Raw genomic sequence first — 19,763 nt, 5'->3', positions numbered from 1 at the left:
GCCATTTCTGAACATATATCATACAATTAAATGATCGCTTAAAAAGAGAACTTACCCACAAAGAGCTGACTGTTGAGCTGTAAGAGGACATGCCCATCAGCAGGGGCGGGCTGTGTCTTCCGTGTCAGCTGGTCTACTTGAAGGGAGGCCTCCTTCATGTTCCTTTCAATCCTCACGTGGTGCCACTGGTTGTCGTTGAAGTGGGTGGGTGACTGCACTGAGATTTCAAAAGGCCCATTCCCCACATCAAATGAAAAAGTCACCACTGTTGGAGCTGGAAATATTACACATAAAGATTGTTCTAGTGAGTTCCTGTGGTGGAGTGCCAAGTCTCCAATATACTTAGGAACAGCACCACAGCATAACAATCACTGAATAGAAAGATAATAAACATAGCATGGTTTGAATGCTACTGCTTGAAACTCATGACACTAACACAGAACTAGGTCTTCTGATGTGAAATGAGACAGTTAAATACATTCACATTTTTAGAAAAAAAAAAAACCAACAGTATTCTAAGATAGTCCTCAGAGCTAATTTTTCCTATTGCTAAAAAGTAAAGCTATTTATCCAAGGCAAGGAAACTAAATAGCAACTGGCATTGTAACTAAAAATAATTGTTATAGTGATTCAAACTTTATATAATTTTTAAGGCATGCTATACACATTTGATACTAACATAATAGCAGCTTAGAAGTATATCAAAATGAGTGGTTAAGTAATTCGTAATTAACTAAGAAATTGCTTTTTAGTTTTAATTCACTGAAATTAAAACTGCTTTTAAATTGGTACAAGAAACTACCAATTATTTTTCCAAATTATCACATGTTAAGTATCAAATTATTTTCTTACAAAAAGGATAAGTTAATATTGAGTCTTTCAAAGGGACGCAATGAAAAGAATCAGATGATAAAGTAGACACACGAGTAGTTTAAAAATTAGTTAAAAGATTTACTACTAAACGATAGAATCTCATACACTTCTCTGGAAAAGGAGACTTACAGCGAAGCTCTATCCGTATAAAATCAGTAATCCCCAAGTTCTCTAAGAATACCCCAGATGAAGCTGTTGTCTTAAAAAAGAAAGACACATCTGCGCTAAGTTCTCCGTGGAAAGTAGGAAAATGAAGATACGAAGCCTCAGTATCAAAGGAAGCTGAATTCCAAAATAATCCTGTTTTGTGAACAAAAAGGAAGAAAAAAATTCAAAAAGAAAATAAATTCATGAAATAAAATGAATAACAGTTACATTTTCTATTTTTAGCATTTTTGCTATTTAAAAAGGTATTTATACAAATCTGCTCTTTTTCTGTCAACTATGTAGTATACAAAACATGAGCATAAGAGATTTCATAGGGATAGAAATCCTGGATTTTTTCCAATAGAGAGTAAGAATGATCATTACAGAAATGGTCTAAATGTTATATTTTATATGGAACAAATATCCTTAGCCTCAATACTATACCCTCCACCAAAGTGATATACGATCTGCAAACACTGATAAGTAAGCAATCTTTTATAACTTCAAAATTAAAACACCTACCTGTTTCAAACAAAAACCCCAAAGAAGCTCACAGTATATTTGTTCTAACACTTCTAACACACACACTTCACAGTTACATACACTGTTTTCCTTAATGGGCCTGTGATTTTCCAAACTGAGACTGGCATTCTAAATAGTCTCGTCTAATTACAAACCAACATACAACTTACTCTGTCCAAGCTGACATTCTCATGAAAATACTCTTTTTATTCAAAATTATCTCTTACTTTGCCAATAAGAATGAAGTAGATGAACAGCGGATTAAAAGTGTTCTCAGAATGTTTACAAATGCTCAAAATAGGCAGAAAATGTTGAAAACGTTGGGATATAAATTAGGAGATCTGAAAAAAAATGCAGACTATAAAGTTAATTATAATTTGCTGCCAAAATACCACGTATCTTGACTTTCTCACTCCTTTTTTGGTATCTACAACTTTCCTTTTGAAAAAATATTGTGAACCATATATAGCAAAAAGTATGGAAAATCAAATATAAATGCAACAGCATGAGCTGACAGGAGTGAAATCCGACTGGATACATGTGGTTGATGAGGAGTATAATCAGAGAAACGAACTGCATTGTCTGCTGCCAATAGCAAGTTCTCTGCACATGAAATACAAATATACATCTTTAGTTTTAAGCAACTGCCTCTACACACATTCCCTACACTGGATAAAATTCTATCTAAATTACCTTCCTGGAAGAAAGATGTATTGATTCTCTGAAGTTGGAAAACAGCAATTTCAAAACAACAGTTCATTATGTTAGCAGAGAACAGATACCAAGCTACAAAGTTAAAAATCACAAACTTGACTTTGCTCATACGTGTTTCTTAAATTTTAATTTACTTTGTATAAATTCTAGACCAAATAATGCTTATATCTATTTTTGTTTGTTTTTCTTGTGGATCTGATTCAAAAGTCAATTCTAAGCTTGTGTGTGGACAATTTTAGAGCTGAATTTATTCAACCAATAATCTACTTTGAAGCTTTTCCTCCCAGAGTCAAATGAAACCATATATTATCAGAGTCACATCAAGCCTATTCCTTACGTCCCTTTTACAGCTATTCCTATACTAGACCTTTGGATTTCTAGGAAAAAATAAACACAAGAAAATGTAAAATATCAAGTCAGGGATAACAACACATTTGCATTCTTAGAAGTTCTTAGCTGATCTGTTTTCAGAATGAATTAGATGCCTTTTTGTTTAAATGTTATATATTAAAATAAAAATAAACTTCACATTATGGGATGTTATTAAATCTTATTTTGTCTGATTAGAAAGCGGAGCATTCATAATTACTTAAAGATTTAAATTAGGTAATATTATGATACAACATTTTTTTCATATTATGTCATAACTAACTCAATAAAGCATCATACAGTAGGCTTCAAATAACTGCTTGAAGCAGATGAACAATTCTTTGAATTGCTGCTATCTGTACATGAATGCTTTTATAGCAATGAAACCAATTTATTACTTTAGGCATCTTCAGCACTCTCATATACATAATAATGTCTATTTCATTTAGTTAGGAGACCTTATTTTATACATTCACAAAAGGTGGAAAATGAGGTAAGGAAATTTTATTGGGTTAAGAAATTGCTGCTAATTCAAAACAATTATAAAGAAAGCAAAGGCCAATATTTCCATGATCAAATAATGTTAATGGCATGCGGTATCCCAGCCCTTTACACACTGCGCTAAGAGACACCCACCAGAATCTAGGCCACCTGAAAGGAAAGGCAAAGAGGGGGAGGAAACAGAGCTCAGCAGGCAGGCAGCAGCAGGAGCTGCAGGCTTTTGGAAGGGAGCATTCTATGGATTAGATGGTTTAAAATTCCCTAATCTCATGGAGGGAGAGAGGAGAATGATAGTTACCAGAGGCAGGAAATGGCCTACTGGGAAAAGAGGAAGAGAGATTGGGCAATGAATACAAAATTCCAGTTAGATGGAAGGAATAAGCTTCATGTTCAATAGCAGACTAGGGTGATTACAGTTAACAACACCGTTGTGTGTATTTCAAAATAGAAGAAAGGACTCAAATGTTCCCAACTCCCAGAAATAATAAATGCTCAAGGTGATGGATATCCTAAATACCCTGACTGGATCATTACACATTCTATGCATGTAACAAAATATCACACGTACCCCATAAATATGCATAAGTATTATGTATCTATGAAAAATTTAAATAAATAATCACAAAAAAGTTAAAATAAAATAAAATACCCTAAATTCCATCAATGTCAATTCGATTCAATATAGGGCACTAGAGATTTTAGAATAATTTTTTAGGCCAGGCATAGTGGCTCATGCCTGTAATCCCAGCACTTTGCGAGGCCGAGGCGGGCAGATCACTTGAGGTCAGGAGTTCGAGGGCAGTCTGACCAACATGGTAAAACCCTGTTTCTACTAAAAACGCAAAAATTAGCCAGGCATTGTGGCAGACGCCTGTAACTCCAACTACTGAGGAGGCTGAGGCAGGAGAATCACTTGAGCCTGGGAGGCTGAGGTTGCAGTGAGCCAAGATTACGCATCTGCACTCCAGCCTGGATGACAGAATGACACTCTGCATCAAAAAATAATAAATAAATAAAATAATAATTTTCTAGAAACCCTATCTTTTATCTTACCAGAATAAATTACATAAAAGAATAAATCCATATAGTCATTCACATAAAAGAGGAAGATGTACTAAGTATTGAATTTCATACAGAAAGTTAAAAATGAAGTCAATTTAGGAAAATTAACATAGTACTATGCTAGGACTATAAGTACTTTTAAAAATAATTATTTTGCCAAACATTTATAGAATTCCTTTTTGGAAAAAAAAAAAAAAAACAGACTTAGGGACACAAAGTAGATTTGTGGTTTCCTAGGGTTAGGGAGATGGGGTAATTGAGGGACAGCAGTGGCTCAGAAGGGTAACGTTTCTTTTCAGGGTAATGACCATGTTCTAAAATTGGTGTGACCATTGTTACACAACGTAGATATACTAAAAGCCATTGAATAGCACATTTCATATTACTGATAAAATATTCATATTATGAATTTGATATCAATAAAGCTGTTTTAAAAAACCAGTATTTTATGTCCTGAATGCTGAATACCATTCAGGACATAGGCATGGGCAAAGACTTCATGTCTAAAACGCCAAAAGCAACGGCAGCAAAAGCCAAAATTGACAAATGGGATCTCATTAAACTAAAGAGCTTCTGCACAGCAAAAGAAACTACCATCAGAGCGAACAGGCAACCTACAGAATGGGAGAAAATTTTTGCAATCTACTCATCTGACAAAGGGCTAATATCCAGAACCTATAAAGAACTCAAACAAATTTACAAAACAAACAACCCCATCAAAAAGTGGGCAAAGGATATGAACAGACATTTCTTAAAAGAAGACATTCATACAGCCAACAGACACATGAAAAAATGCTCATCATCACTGGCCATCAGAGAAATGCAAATCAAAACCACAATGAGATACCATCTCACACCAGTTAGAATGGCGATCATTAAAAAGTCAGGAAACAACAGGTGCTGGAGAGGATGTGGAGAAATAGGAACACTTTTACACTGTTGGTGGGATTGTAAACTAGTTCAACCATTATGGAAAACAGTATGGCGATTCCTCAGGGATCTAGAACTAGATGTACCATATGACCCAGCCATCCCATTACTGGGTATATACCCAAAGGATTATAAACGAATTATTTTAAAATAAGCTGAAAAATATAGATTTTAACAGAAATAAAATTCTAAGATTAAATTATATGTTACATTATCAGAACACAATAATCTATGTATTGGTTTCATAATTCACTGGTTCCTCTTTTTAGCACATCTATTATTGTTTCCAAATATTTATGAACCTCAATAGGAATCAATATAAGCAAAATAAAAATGAAGAGAATAAAATCTGGCTGGAGATAATTATAGCTTGTGGTTTGCAAAGCAATACAAAAGAGAACAAATCTGTTCATAGATGTTTCCATAGAGTAAACACCCCCCTACACATGCACATACAACAAGATAGACGTGGCAACTAGAAAGCGAAAATTCCTCTTATGAAGGCAGAGCAGAACTTGTTTTTACAATCAAAAGATCTTACAAACTATCATTGAAGAAGATATTTCTTGTCATTAGTCTTATACTAGTTTTGTGCAAAACTGTTCTGATATTAATAGCAAAGAAATAGACTAGTGTATTTAATTATTCAGACATACACACATAGAATTTTATTTTAGAAGTAACTGGAAGAACAGAATTTTGGAGCAACATCCAATTATTTTTAGTCTAGATGTAAGAGAATATATAAAATAGTAAACGAGATGAGTGACACTTATCTAAATTTGCTACTGCACTATCTCTCAGTCATTCCTATGGAGGTCAGAGTGACAACAAAGAGGTGTGGAGTTGGGCATCAGACGAGACAGCCTTCCAAGCGCGACATCCTTATTCTATTTGAAGTAACCTATTCTGAATTAACAAATGGCAATAATTTAACATAAAAGGAGAACATATTATAAATTCAAGGTAAATCTGGTCAATCCAAGATTGATGTCCTCCATGAACACACATGATCACGCAATAAAATTAGAGTCCAGTTACTCATCTGAGAAGAGGATCAAATTCAGTTATTCAAAAAATATGAGATAGAGTTATTCTGATTTCAGCAAAACAAAATAATTAAGTGCCCAGTCAGAATTTTGAGCTTTTTATTGGCCATTTACTAATAAAAGTGCGATTCCTTTATTTACATCGTTAAAGTCAAAAGTCACTTGATATTCGGAGTATTCTCTTTTTAAAAATTATTTTAACTCAGCAATTAGCTGTAAGTAGAAGAGTACTTAATATCTTCCTGCATTTGCACACTTATAGCCTTTACAGTATAGACATTACTGTTTTTAAGTAGGCACATCTATATATTTGTCTATTACAGCCCATTTGTAATCTGGCATGTTGAATATTTTTCATGTATAGAGAATACTTTTAAATATTAATTAAAGTATTTTATTAGACTAAAATAATTGAAAATAAAAACTAGCAAATTATTCATAATACACTTATTGCCTGATACCTGCATACAGAACTTAATTACACATCCTTATGTGGGATTGTGTATAAACATTGGGTTTTAAAGAACACTACAGGTAAGTACACATCTGCTGTAATATGATGCCAAATATGCACACTAAATGCTCCTCTCCAATCACATTATATTTCCCTCATGCCTTCACTGTCCCATACTCTTAGAGGATTATTTCACACTTCCTCTCCCCAATAATACATCTCATTTCTCATTCGTTAACTTTTCTAGGACTCTCTAATAAAAGAGCAGAAGACAGAAGTGACCTCCTCTAAGCACCCACCACCACACCTGTTCACCTTCCTGCAACATCACCTGTGTTCTGCATTCTCTCCTGTTAGAATGAATTAACTGTCCACAATCCAAGGATTTATTTACTGGATCTCTCTTACTAACACAGACATGCATTAATTCTCTCATCTCAGAAACCCCAATCTCATGACCATACTTTCTCCTCCATTTACCATTACATATTCCCATGTTTTTCTCCTCCCACTAGTCCTTGAATCTATCTCAGGCTTTTATCCCCAAACACTTGACAAAACAAACCATCACCAAGGTCGCTATAACATCCACATTGCTAAGGCCAATGATCAGTTCTCAGTTTTATCTTACTTAAGCTAACAACATTTAACATAGTTGATTGTTCTCTCCTCCTTGAAACACGTTCTCCACTTGGAGTCCAGGCTACCCACACTCTTCTTTTCTCATAGGTGATATATTCTCACTCTTCTTTCTTGCTTCCTCTTCACCTCGTCAACTTATCCATACTTAATTGCCCCAAAGCCCTGTTGTTATTTCTCCATCCACAATAATTCCTGCTGTTCTGTCTTATGGCTTTAAATATGCTGAAAACTGACAACTCCATGTCTGTTCTTGAATGTTTAACGACATCTCAACCCTAATGTGTCCTAAAACTGGGCTCTTTATATTTCTCTACAACTCCTTGACCCCAGCAGCAATCTCCCTCATTTCAATTAATGCCAATTCTTTCCCTATAATTGATTAGATCAAACACCTTGGTGTTATTTTAGACTCTTCCTTTCGCAAACTACAATTCATCAGGAAATTTTACTGGTTTCCCTTTCAACTCTACCCATGCCACAACTCTCACCATTGTACCCATGGCTCAAGCTACCATAATTTCTCAGCTGGATTGGTGATATGGTCCCCTAAATGGTTTCCTTGCTTTGAGCTTTCCCTGTTCAATCTCACTAAAACCTAAGTTAGATCATACCACTCCTCTTCTCAGAATTCCCTAATGTTCTCCAATTTCATTCAGATTGAAAATGGATTTTCAAAATCTTTCATGATTTGACCACCAGGTTTCTCTCTGACTTCTACTACTCTCTTTCTTGCCCACTCTGCTCCAAACACTTGGGCCATGTGGCTGCTCCATGAGTATACCATCTACACTCCCATTTCTGTGTGGTTTATCTGGTCTTTCCCTCTGTCTAGAGTACTCTTCCAAAGGTAGACACGTGCCTTGCATTCCTATTTCCTTCAAATCTTTATTCAAATACCACCTTCTTCTTGAGCTTTAAATGACCATCCTATTTAAAATTATGCAACTTCTGTCTCATCTTTATTTTCTTCATAGCTCTTACCAGCTTCTACTGTACCATATATTTCACTTGATTATTGTCTCTCTCTCTCCAAGAGAATATAAGCTCCAAGAATACTGATATTTTTATCTATTTTGTTCATTGTTCTCTTGTTCTTTCCCACAAGCGGAAAGAGGGAAGAAAAGAGGAAAAATAGAGACAAGAGAAGAGGAAGAAGAAGGAGAAGGAGGGCATAAAAAGGTGAAATTTAAAAAGATAAACCCAATAAGATAAAGTAAAATATAAACATTAAAATAAAAATGTTATAATGGAGAATTGTCAGGCATAGTGGAGCTAACAAAGTTACATTATTTTATTATCTGTTGAAATGGAATTGATCCTCACTTTTTTTAATGGTTTATATGTAGTCTGCCAAATGGAAGAGAACTCTGTCAAATGAAAGAGAAATTAACCAGATCACTAGTCAATATTTTTTTCCAGTTGAAGAGCCTCACTTCTGCAAAGTTATTTATTGCCTACATGCACCTTTGATTATTTAATGCATTCTGGGCAGCTGTGATTTTTCAGACAGCTGTACTAGTCGATGCAGACAAAATGAAGAAACTAACTTCAGTGACTCAAGAATTTTTTGGAACGAGAAACTTACAGCAATCTTTTCTAACTATGAAGGTTTCAGGGTGCTTTGATTAAACATAAAATTTCAATGTAATGAATTACCTGAAAAGAAATACATATGATAAAATGGGTTGAAAAATTCAAATGCCAAAGAGTTAAGAATACTGCCTTGCTCAGATAGACAGACTGAAAGCAGAAATTCAGACCACATTTGCAAAAATGTTAACAACTTAAAAAATATGTATATACCTTTTATCACATTACCTCTATTTCCAAGAAAAAGTAATACCAAATGAACAATATTCAGGTACATTCTTGTTAAATTAGTGACCTTTAAGGACAATTGTTCCTTCAGGTATTCAGACAGAAAAAGCAAGTCACATACAAGGTAAAAAAAAATCAGTATGGCCTCAGGTTCCTTCACAGTATTCAATGGCATAAAATAAAGGAACTCTGTCCATAGATTTCTGAGGGAAAGAGAATGTATCCAGTCTGGTTTATTTGTGAAGTGCTAAGGCAACAGGCAGACACTTTCAAGTTTGAAAGAATTCTGAAAATAAAGCATACAAGAGCCCTTTTGAGAAAATTTTTCAAAAACAAAACCAATATTCATAAAGAAATATAGTCAACCAAAAAGACATTTAGAAAAGCTGTGGAAGGCAAGACGATTGCATTCCTCAGCACAGACAAGTATGAGATAATATATGCAAACTACTGAAGGTAGCATGATACATAAAAATTACACCGGTTCCTAAAGAGGTTAAATGTAGGGTTACCATATAACCGAGAAATTCCACTCCTAGGTACACACCGAAGAGAAATAAAGCTTTTATCCACACACACACACACAAAGTATACATGGATGTCCACAGAAGCGTTATCATAATATCCAAAAAGTGGATCCAGCCCAAATGTCCATGAACTGATGAGTGATGAAACAAAATGTGGTATATCCATAGAATGGAATATTATTTGGTCACAAAAAAGAATGAAGTGTTGATGCATTCTACAACATTGATGAACCTCCTGGACGATATGATGCTAAGTAAAAGAAGTCAGTCACAAGAGACCACACATCTTGTATTTTTATCTATATGAAATATCCGGAATATGCAAGTTTGTAGAAAAAAAGTAGGTTACTAGTTGCTTAGGGCTGGGATGGGGAGGGGGTGAAATGGACAGTGTCTGAAAAATGGGAGCAGGTCTACTTTAGGGGTGATGAAAGTGTTCTCAAAATGATGATAGTGATGGTTGCTCAACTCTATGTAGTACATTAAAATGATTAAATATACTACAATTGATTGAATTGTACACTTTTAAAAGAGTGGATTATAGGCTGTGAATTATATCTCCATTAAGCTGTTCCCAATAGACAATATAAAGTTAAAGCACCACAGTTTGTTTTAGAATCCTAACGCAACAAATATTCTCAAGCACATAAAAAATTTAAAAAATGCAACCCTCAAGAATCTTTCTAAAGACAAAAAAAAAGGTAAAATATCAACTACCTGACAAAAATAAATAAATCAAAATAAAAAGCATTGGAGAATAGAACTAGTGGTTAGTCTTTAAAAGTAACAATATACAAATAATGGCATAACTAGCAAAAACTGGGAAGGGGGAGATAAAAAAGGGGAAAGAAGAAATGAGTGCTAGCTTTTCCATTTCTCTGAGTAGATAAATGCTGTTTATAATTTAAAAATACATTTAATATAAAATGTAGTGACTCTATAATCTTTTAAAATGTTCATAGTCTTTTTTTGTAAGTTTAGCGGGATCCCTTAAATTGAATATACTTCGTTAGATATATAAATTTCAGGAGCTATCTTGGCTTAAATTTGGTGTTTTCTTTCTCAATTTCAATGAGTAAAGTTTTATAAATTCATTTCTCGATCTCTTTTTAAAAATATTTTGTCTAGAGTGGTGATTCTCCACCTGGGGCAATTCTTTACCCAGGGGACATTTGGCAATGTTTGGAGACATTCTTGGTTGTCACATTTGGAGGAAGGATGCTACTGGCATCTCTTGGGTAGGAACCAGGGATATTGCTTAGCTCCAACAATGCACAGGATGGTCCTCAACCATAATGAGGAATTATCCAGCCCAAATGTCAAGAGTGGTGAGACTGGGAAGCCCTGCACTAGAAATATCTACCAACATTTGGAATGATATTCAATTGATATTAATCATTATTTCTGAGTTATGTGATTCTTGGTGACTTTTTTACTTACTTTTTTGGCACTTCTATGTAGCTTTAAAAAGTTATGATTTTGTATCAAGTAAGTCATTAATATTTAAGACAATTAATTAAAGGTATGCATATGTATAAAATTCCCCCAAAAGGATACCATGGTCCTGACAACTATCAGGGTTCCCAGTTCCAAAGTGAAAACCTTTTGAAAGTACTAAAAACAATTTGTATTCCCTCACATTTATGAAGTTTCTTGCATATAAATTATTGGTTGGTAATAAATGTTTTTCCAAGTGAACAAAAAAACAAAGTAAAATAGACCATAAAATAATCTATTTTCCAAGAAGTGGAAATCATTTCAGTTTAATAAAGGCACTGTATTAAGAGTGAAAAGTAAAAAAAAAAAAAATTAATATTAACTAAAATCATATTCTTATTTGAAAGTACTTTCATTGTTACAACTTCAGGCATATTGATGAGAAATGGCTTAGATGGAACTAGACACTCTTCTACTATGTGATTTTTTATACCAGAATCAATAATTCAATATAGTCTAAACTCCTTTTAGTACAAGTATATATTTACTTATTTAATTGCTCATAGAATCAAAAATGTATTCATATCTCTTACTGATAATTCACAAGCTATAGGTTTCTTTACATGCATATATTAAATCATTCTCATTATTTCATGAACTGTTATTCATTGATTATCTTTTGTGCAATAGGTAATATGTTAGTTATCAGGAACACAAGAATAAATGAACAATGTACCCTGCTCTTCAGGGGCTCAAAAATAATTAAAAGCCAGTATGAGAAACATATCTTTGTAATATACTAAACATGTTTTGAGAATGCAGAATGACTGTGATCTGGAAATCATGATGGAAGAGTTTTAAGCTGAGTGTGAAAGGGTTTGGTAAAAGAATTAGGGAGATTTTGCAGATAAGGGAGAGTGAATGACAAGGACTTGAAGCCAGATGCTATTGTGGTCCAGGAATTCCCTTTGTGTTGCAAGACTCACTGAAGTAGAAGAAAGTTTCTGTAGACGTCTTCTTGCTGTATGTCAAGAAAACAGGTTTAATTCTCTGTGTGAATGCCTGGGCTTTTAATTTGAAACTCTGTTGCTGGTTCTGAACATACTGCAACTACAGTTAGAACACTTGGGCAGGCCCTATGTCAGCACCATTGGTCCACTTCATACCCAAACCAACTGGTGACCTAGAACTGTGAGTCTCAAACTACCTGTATAGAAAAATGTGCTTTTTTTTCCCTTCTTATTTCAGCCATAAAAAATGAGATTCTGTCATTTGCAACAATATGGATGAAACCAGAGGTCAGTACGTTAAGTGAAACAAGCCAGGCACAGAAAGACAAACATTGCATGTTTTAATTTATTTGTGGGGTCAAAAAAATCAAAAGAATTTAACTCATGGAGACAGAGAGTAGAAGGATGGTTACCAGAGGCTGGGAAGGAGAGTGGGAGGCCAGGAGGAGGTGGGGATGGTTAATGTGTAAAGAAAAACAGAAAGAATAAGACCTTGTATTTGATAGCAAAACATGGTAACTATAGTATAGTATAGCTATATATACATTATATATAATAATAATGTAATTGTACATTTTAAAATAACAAAAATGGTATAATTAGATTATTTGTAACACAAAGGATAAATGCTTAAGGGGGTGAATACCCAATTTTCCATGATGTGATTATTGCACGTTGCATGCCTATGACAAAATGTCTCATGTATCCCCTAAATATATACATCTATTATGTACTCACAACAATTTTACATTTTTAAAATGTAAAATTAAAAATGTAAATTGCTAGAAAAGTGAAATGAGAAAAGTAAAGGTATACAAAATAGTATCTCCAGTCCATTTTTTATTACTCTTCTGTCCAACAGACATAAATTACTCTGTCCAATTGACATAAGTCATTCTGAAAACATACTGTCTATTTTCGTACTAGCCTCCTCACACATTGGTAGCAAAGAATGTGCAGAACAGTACCAGCCTGTGAACCATACTGGCTTGGGGCAGCAGTACATGGAGTGGTCCACGGACCGGCAGTAGCATGTGGAAACCCATTAGCAATTCTCCTACTCAGCCAGGCAAGGTGGCTCATGCCTGTAATCCTAGCACTGTGGGGGGCCAAGGTGGGCAGATCATTTGAGGTCTGGGGTTCAAGACCAGCCTGGCCAATATGGTGAAACCCTGTCTCTACTAAAAACACCAAAATTAACTGGTCATGGTGGCATATGCCTGTAATACCAGCTACTTGGGAGGCTGAGGCAGAATAATCACTTGAACCCAGGAGGCGGAGTTTGCAGTGAGCCGACTGCACTCCAGCTGGGGCAACAGAGGGAGATTCTGTCAAAACACACACACACACACACACACACACACACACACACACGCATGCGTGGAAGGGAAAAGGAAGGGGAAGAGGAAGGGGAAGGAGAGGGAAAAAGGGAAGGAAAGGGAAGGGAGGAAAGCAGGAAGGAACGGAGGGAGAGAAGGGAGGGAGGAAGGGAAGAAGGGAGGGAAAGAAAGATTCTCCTACCCACATCCCCTGAATCACAGTCTCTGGGATAAGGAGCAGAAATCCGTGTTACAACAAGCTCTCCAAGTAATTTTTATTCATGCTGAAGTGGAGGAATTGTTGGTCTAAAAGACTCTGGATGGTTCCTCAAAAATAAGTATGTTCCCACTGCTCCTGGCAGGCTGATTACATAGGAAATATACAGGTGACTCCTCCTACTAATGACCTTTCTGCTAACTGGTAAACCCAAATGTTTTCCCTTGATTCTTTCCTTTGACTCTTTTTCTAAGGTTTCTAAAGTCAATTTAAGTTAGAAACATACTCAGCATGATTCCAGAAATGTCCTGGAGAATTGGAGAATATCTGTGTTACTGAAATCTTTACTGTTTCATGAATTTGCTTCTACTGGTTGTTTGTTTCTCTGTTTTGGCGACCCAATTTTGTTCTGTAAGAGACAAGGTCTCACTCTGTTGCTCAGGCAGTAGTACAGTGGTGCAATCATAGCTCACTGCAGCCTGGAGCTCCTGGTCTCAAGCAGTCCTCCCACCTTGACCTCCTATAGCCCTGGGATTATAGGCTTCAGGGACCGCACTCAACCTCAAATTCTTAAAATTGAGCAACTATAGCTATGCAAACTGTTATTAACTTTTTTGTTTTGTTTTTCAGTCAGATGTGTTGAATAAGACATCACTTATTATTTATTAAAATATATTAATAATTTATGGTAATTCGCATACAGTACAACTCAGCCTTTTTTTGTGTGTAGCTCTAGAAGTTCACAAGGACCTGAAACCATAAAAACACCACCACACTCAAGATATGGAACATTTTTTTCACCTGACAAAGTTTTCTTGTACCCCTGTATAAAATCCCTCTCACCTCGAAGTCCTTGCAGCAGAGATCCTCTTTCTGTTCCTATGGTTTTGACTTTTCCAGAATATCTTAGAAGTTGAATCATTCAAAGCACGTAGGCTTTTTAGTCTGGCTTCTTTCACTTAAGAGTAATGCAGTTGAGAGTCATCTATGTTGTTGCATGTTATCTAGACTGTATTTTTTAATTGTTTAGTAGTATTCCGTGGTGTACTGTGGGTACACCACAGTAAAATGGAATGTGTATCCTTTCACGGCTTGATAAACATTTGAGTGGTTTCCATTTTTAAGGGACTATGGAATAAAGGCAATAATAATAATAACAAAAAACTGACTATATGCATATAGATTTTTCTTTTTTCTTGGATAAAATGCTAACATGGGGATTTCTGGGACATATGGTAAATGTGAGTTTAACATTATAAGAAACCAAATTATTTTCCAAAGCAGTGTGCACCATTTTGCATCTGTAGCGGCAATGTACCAGAGTTCTAGTTGCTCTAAATCCTCAGTAGCACTTGTTATTTTTTTCGTGGTTGTCATTATTACTATTTGTTAAATGTTAACAGTTATATATTGGTATCACACTGCAGTACTAGTTTGCATTGCCCTAATGACTAATGATGCTAAGGATCTTTAATGTGCTTATTTAAATCCATATTTTTTTCTGTGAAGTGTATGTGCAAATCTTTTGCCCATTTGTAAACTGATTTTTCAAATATTATTGCACCATGAGAGAGTTATTTTTATATTCTGGGTATTAGCCTCTGTAAAACATGTATTTTGCAAATATTTTCACCCAGTCTGTAGCTTTTCTTTTCAATTTCCTGACAGTGTCATTTTAAAAGCAGAAGTTTTTTAGTGAAACCCAATTTATTATTATTTTTATTTTATGAATTGTACTTTTAGTGTTGAATCTAAGAAATCTATGCCCAACCCAAGGTCACTAAGATTTTCCCTTGTATTTTCTTAGAGCAGTGTTATAGTTTGTGATTCTAGATTTAAGTTTGTGTTTAATCTTGAGTTAATTTTTTTATCTACTTTGAAGTATGAATTGACACTTTTTTTTCATTCTGGTTTTCTTTTTCAAATGGATTTGAATTGTTCCAGATCTGTTTCTTGGAAAATTCTATTCCTTCATTGCTGAGTTTCCTTGGCAGCTTTGTGAAAAGTCAAGCAACCATGTATACATGGGTCTATTTTTGGGCTCTCTCTTCTATTCCATTCATGCATTTGTCTATTGTAATGTCAATATCCCACTTCCTTGAATATCTGTTAGTTTTATAGTAAGTGTTATAATCTGGTAGTGTATCTCAAATTTTGTTTATATTTTTCAAAACATTTTTGCTATTTAATTTCTTTGCATTTCAATATACATTTAAAGATAAGCTTTCCAATTTCTACTCCCCCCCCACAAAAGAAAGATTGCTGGATTTTAATTGGGATTGTTTTCAGTCTATATATAAATTTGGGAAAAATTGACATCTTATAAAATATTTTAATGCATAAATTTTTAAATATAATGTTCTTAATTTTTTCTTAATAATTTGTTATATTTACACCAAAATATTTTATGTTGTTGGTGCCAGTGTAACAATGGTACTTTTAAAATCTCATTTATAATTTTTTTATCATTAGCATATAGAAATATAATTTACTTTTGTATACTGACCTCGAATCCTGTGACTTTGCTAAACTCACTTTTTAAAAACACAAATTATTTGAGATTTTCTACCTAGAATGTCATGTCACCTGTAAATAGACATTTTAATCCATTCATTCTGACCTAAGGTTGGTGCAAAAGCAACTGCAATTTTTGCCACTTCTTTTAATGGCAACCTGATTTGCCATTAAAATCAGGTTGATTAACTTTTGCTGCAACCTAATAAATGCCTTGAATTCCTCTCCTTGACTTATTACATGTGCTAGGACCATCAGTAATAGATTGAATAGGAGTAGGGAGAGCAGACATTCTTGCCTTTATCCTGAACTTAGAGGGAAAGCAGTTATATCCTTGACTATTCAAAGTATGACATTAGCTATCAGATTTTCACAGATACCCTTTATACCATTGAGGAAGTTCTCTTACTTCCTAGTTTGCTAGTTGATATCTGATATCAACAATAATAGCAGCAGTAAAATGAAATTGAAAACAAAATGAAAAGAAAGCTTTGAAAAAAGACAACATCAATAAATCAGGGTAACCTCATAACTGGTACTAGTAGTTCTAATAGTCATGTTTTACGTGTCCTGCTTTCTCACAACTTCACCTTCTTTCCTAGAAAAACATGGCTGATCTACATTTTTCAATATCTCTAGTTTGAGAAAATGAAAATATTACTTTTTTCACTCTCACCTTTTTACTTTTCTGTTAAAAAAAAAAGTGTTAATCTCCTGTCTCAATGAATGACACTAATGGCTTTATTCATATCAGAAAGCTGGAAATCATCCCCAAGGCTTTAACTCTCAACTTTATATCTAAATCATATTGAATTTACCTCACAGTTGATCCTCCTTTTAAACCTCCATGCCAATCACCGCCTAGTTCAAGCTCTCATCTTCTCCCTGTCTTATATCAGAGGTCACTTTACTGATCTTTAGATTTATAAATGATCGTCGGGCTTTCAATTGAATCATGAGAATTAAGTTATTTCTCAGTCTTAAATTATTCAATGTGTAGTCCTGATGCTTTCAAAGTAATGCCCATGCAGCTTTTCTCTGCTTATAAGGCCTACTGTGCATGATCCTGTATCTGTTAGTCCCATATCTGCCCAGTGAGCCTCACTTGGAGATGAAAAAAAAAAAAAGTACCTTTGGCATTGTAACTTAAGTGGTACAGATTTCTCATATGGAAAAAAGGAGTATTCACTGTTCTGAAGACACTGCTCATCTGACTGAGAAAATAAAGAAGAATGTTTCATGCAGAAAACAGTCCTTAGTCCTTAGTCCTTCATGCAGAAAATAACCTCAAGTGAAGATGAACCTCAATGCTAAAAATAGATACAGGAGGCAAGAAGACCAATCACTTGATTACTGTTTAATTAATAAATCAGAGATGAATTAGCAGGTCTCTAAGTACTTGAAACTATTTGTAAATTCTTAGTGCCAATGTAGTAGCTCCCCTCTGTATTCTCATGGTCATGGTAGTTCAACGCTCTAGCTTCTCAACCTCAGTACTATTGACATTTGGGGCCAGATAATTCTTCTTTGTGGAGGGCTGTCTCATGCATTGCAGGATGTTTAGCAGCATCCCTGACCTCTCCCACGACATGCCAGTAGCATCCCACTCCCCAACAATGTGATAACCAAAAATGTCTCCAAACATTGTCAAATGTCCACTGCAGGGCAAGATTGCCTTGGATGGAGAATCACTGCTGTAAGTGGAATGATGTTGTGTGCTTAAAATGATGACAGAAAGTCTGGGAGAAAGAAAGTCTAAGGGAGAGAGTTGGTAGGGACCTCAGTTAAAACACACCTATACACAGGGATTTTGGCTAATGAAATAAGGAAGGCAGAGGAAGCCGGCCTGGGTCCCTGCAGGGTTAAGATCAGAGCAAGCAGTGAAAGGTACATGTGATGTATAGAACAACTTCTCTACAGCCACGAAAAATTGTTACACTCTCCTGGATGCATCTGAAGTTTACAGCCTCATCTCTTTGCACATCATTTTTTTTTCCATGAAATATTCTATGCCATCTTCATGGGGTTGTGTAAGGCTCACTGGTAGAACAGGAAGTAGAGGTGATACATATCAGAGATGGTGAGTAAAATGGTAAACAGTATTTACAATGTATATATAATTTTTATAAGCCAGTATCATCTTTGCTTTTTAACTAAGCAACTTCTGCTCTGTATCTCCATAAATCCACTGAATTGTCAGATTCCCTCTTCTTCTGTTGTGCCCCTAGAATAAAATTTTATTTTAAGCTATGGCATTAATGTAAACAAATATTTCATCTATTTCCATTTTAAGTTCTGGAAATACTAAAAGTATAGATATTTAATGCACTAGTCTCTAACCTAATGCTTTTCAGAGAGGTTAACAATCTATAAATGAATACATATGCTCATTTCATTCCCTGAGCAAAGAAAACACAGATATATAACATATATATATGTATATATAGAACATAAATAGAACTACATTTGACCTTTAAAATTCTGGTTTAAAGTGTTAATGCATTGCATATGCAAAACAACATGTACCACTGGTTTAAAGTAAATGTACACAGATACACACACACACACACACAGAAAAAAAGTGAGATTTACATTTGAAATATATTTGGGGTTAAAATGACATGATTCCATTGACATTCTAATTTCATCCCAGGCCTAACAGTAGGAAATTCACATGAATTAGTAATAACTGTGTTTAGCATTGAGGCTTTCCTATGTGGATAACAGCAATTAGAAATTCAGGAATGCTGGAATGTACTCATGAACTAATCAGTTGAGATGCCCAGTGGTTTCTTTCTCTTAGAATCTTAGCAAGGTTTGCCATCTTGGCTTTGTACTTCATAGGAGTACTTATTTGTTGACTGACTAAAAGAGTATTTCAGACCTTAGTTAAAAATGCCCACAATAGAAGTCTGATTAATTATTATGTGATGGAAACATGATGCTTAAGTGATGGCACTTTAAGTCATGGTACTTTTCTCAAATATGCTTACAACACATCGTAACCACTTACTGTCTCCCCTGCAGAGTAGAGGCCCCAGTTTATAAGCTGCTTCTGAATGCAGTCGGCCTGTGTCTGTAATCACGATCTTAGTTACTGGAAGATGTTCTTTGTAAGAAAGCAATCCAGTGTCATTGGTCCTAAAAAAACAATAGCAACAAACAAAATTCTTAAGAAATTTTAATAGTCCTTATTGCATTTCAAAACCAAGATGTTCTGAACTAAATTTGCACCCACAAAAGAGTAGGGATCCAGTCACTCATTGGAGCACATAAAAACAGAAAGACATTTTATTTATTATTATTATTTTGAGACAGGGTCTCACTCTGTCTCCCAGGCTGGAGTGCAGTGGCACAATTTTGGCTCACTGCAACCTCCTCTTTCTGGGTTCAATCCATTCTTGTGCCTCAGCCTCCCAAGTAGCTGAGATTACAGATGTATACCACCGCACCCAGCTAACTTTTGTATATTTGGTAGAGTTGGGGTTTTGCAATGTTGGCCAGGCTGGTCTTGAACCCCTGGCCTCAAGTGATACACTTGCCTCAGCCTCCCAAAGTGCTGGGATTACAGGTGTGAAACACTGTGCCTGACCACAACTTAATGACATTTTAATGTCTCTTGTAGAAAAATGTAATAGAGAATATAAAATATAGCATA

The 19,763-nt window shown here is 35.0% G+C and overlaps 1 protein-coding gene across 4 annotated transcripts in view; it reads right to left on the bottom strand.

Annotated features, from left to right (window-relative positions):
* Positions 1-19,763, bottom strand: part of CNTNAP4 (contactin associated protein family member 4) — a 990,511-nt gene that overhangs the window by 43,708 nt on the left and 927,040 nt on the right. For all 4 annotated transcript variants that reach the window (XM_050772661.1, XM_050772659.1, XM_050772660.1 and 1 more), the window contains 3 exons: positions 19,119-19,246; positions 1,003-1,173; positions 56-274 (listed from right to left, as the gene is read on the bottom strand). In XM_050772661.1, the coding sequence (XP_050628618.1) occupies positions 56-274; positions 1,003-1,173; positions 19,119-19,246 (518 nt within the window). The remainder of the gene's footprint in view (positions 1-55; positions 275-1,002; positions 1,174-19,118; positions 19,247-19,763) is intronic.

Source organism: Macaca thibetana, chromosome 20, assembly GCF_024542745.1.
Source record: "Macaca thibetana thibetana isolate TM-01 chromosome 20, ASM2454274v1, whole genome shotgun sequence".
Classification (NCBI taxonomy): domain Eukaryota; kingdom Metazoa; phylum Chordata; class Mammalia; order Primates; family Cercopithecidae; genus Macaca; species Macaca thibetana.
The sequence above is the reverse complement of the archived record's forward strand: the minus strand, read 5'-3'. Positions and strand labels throughout refer to the sequence as shown.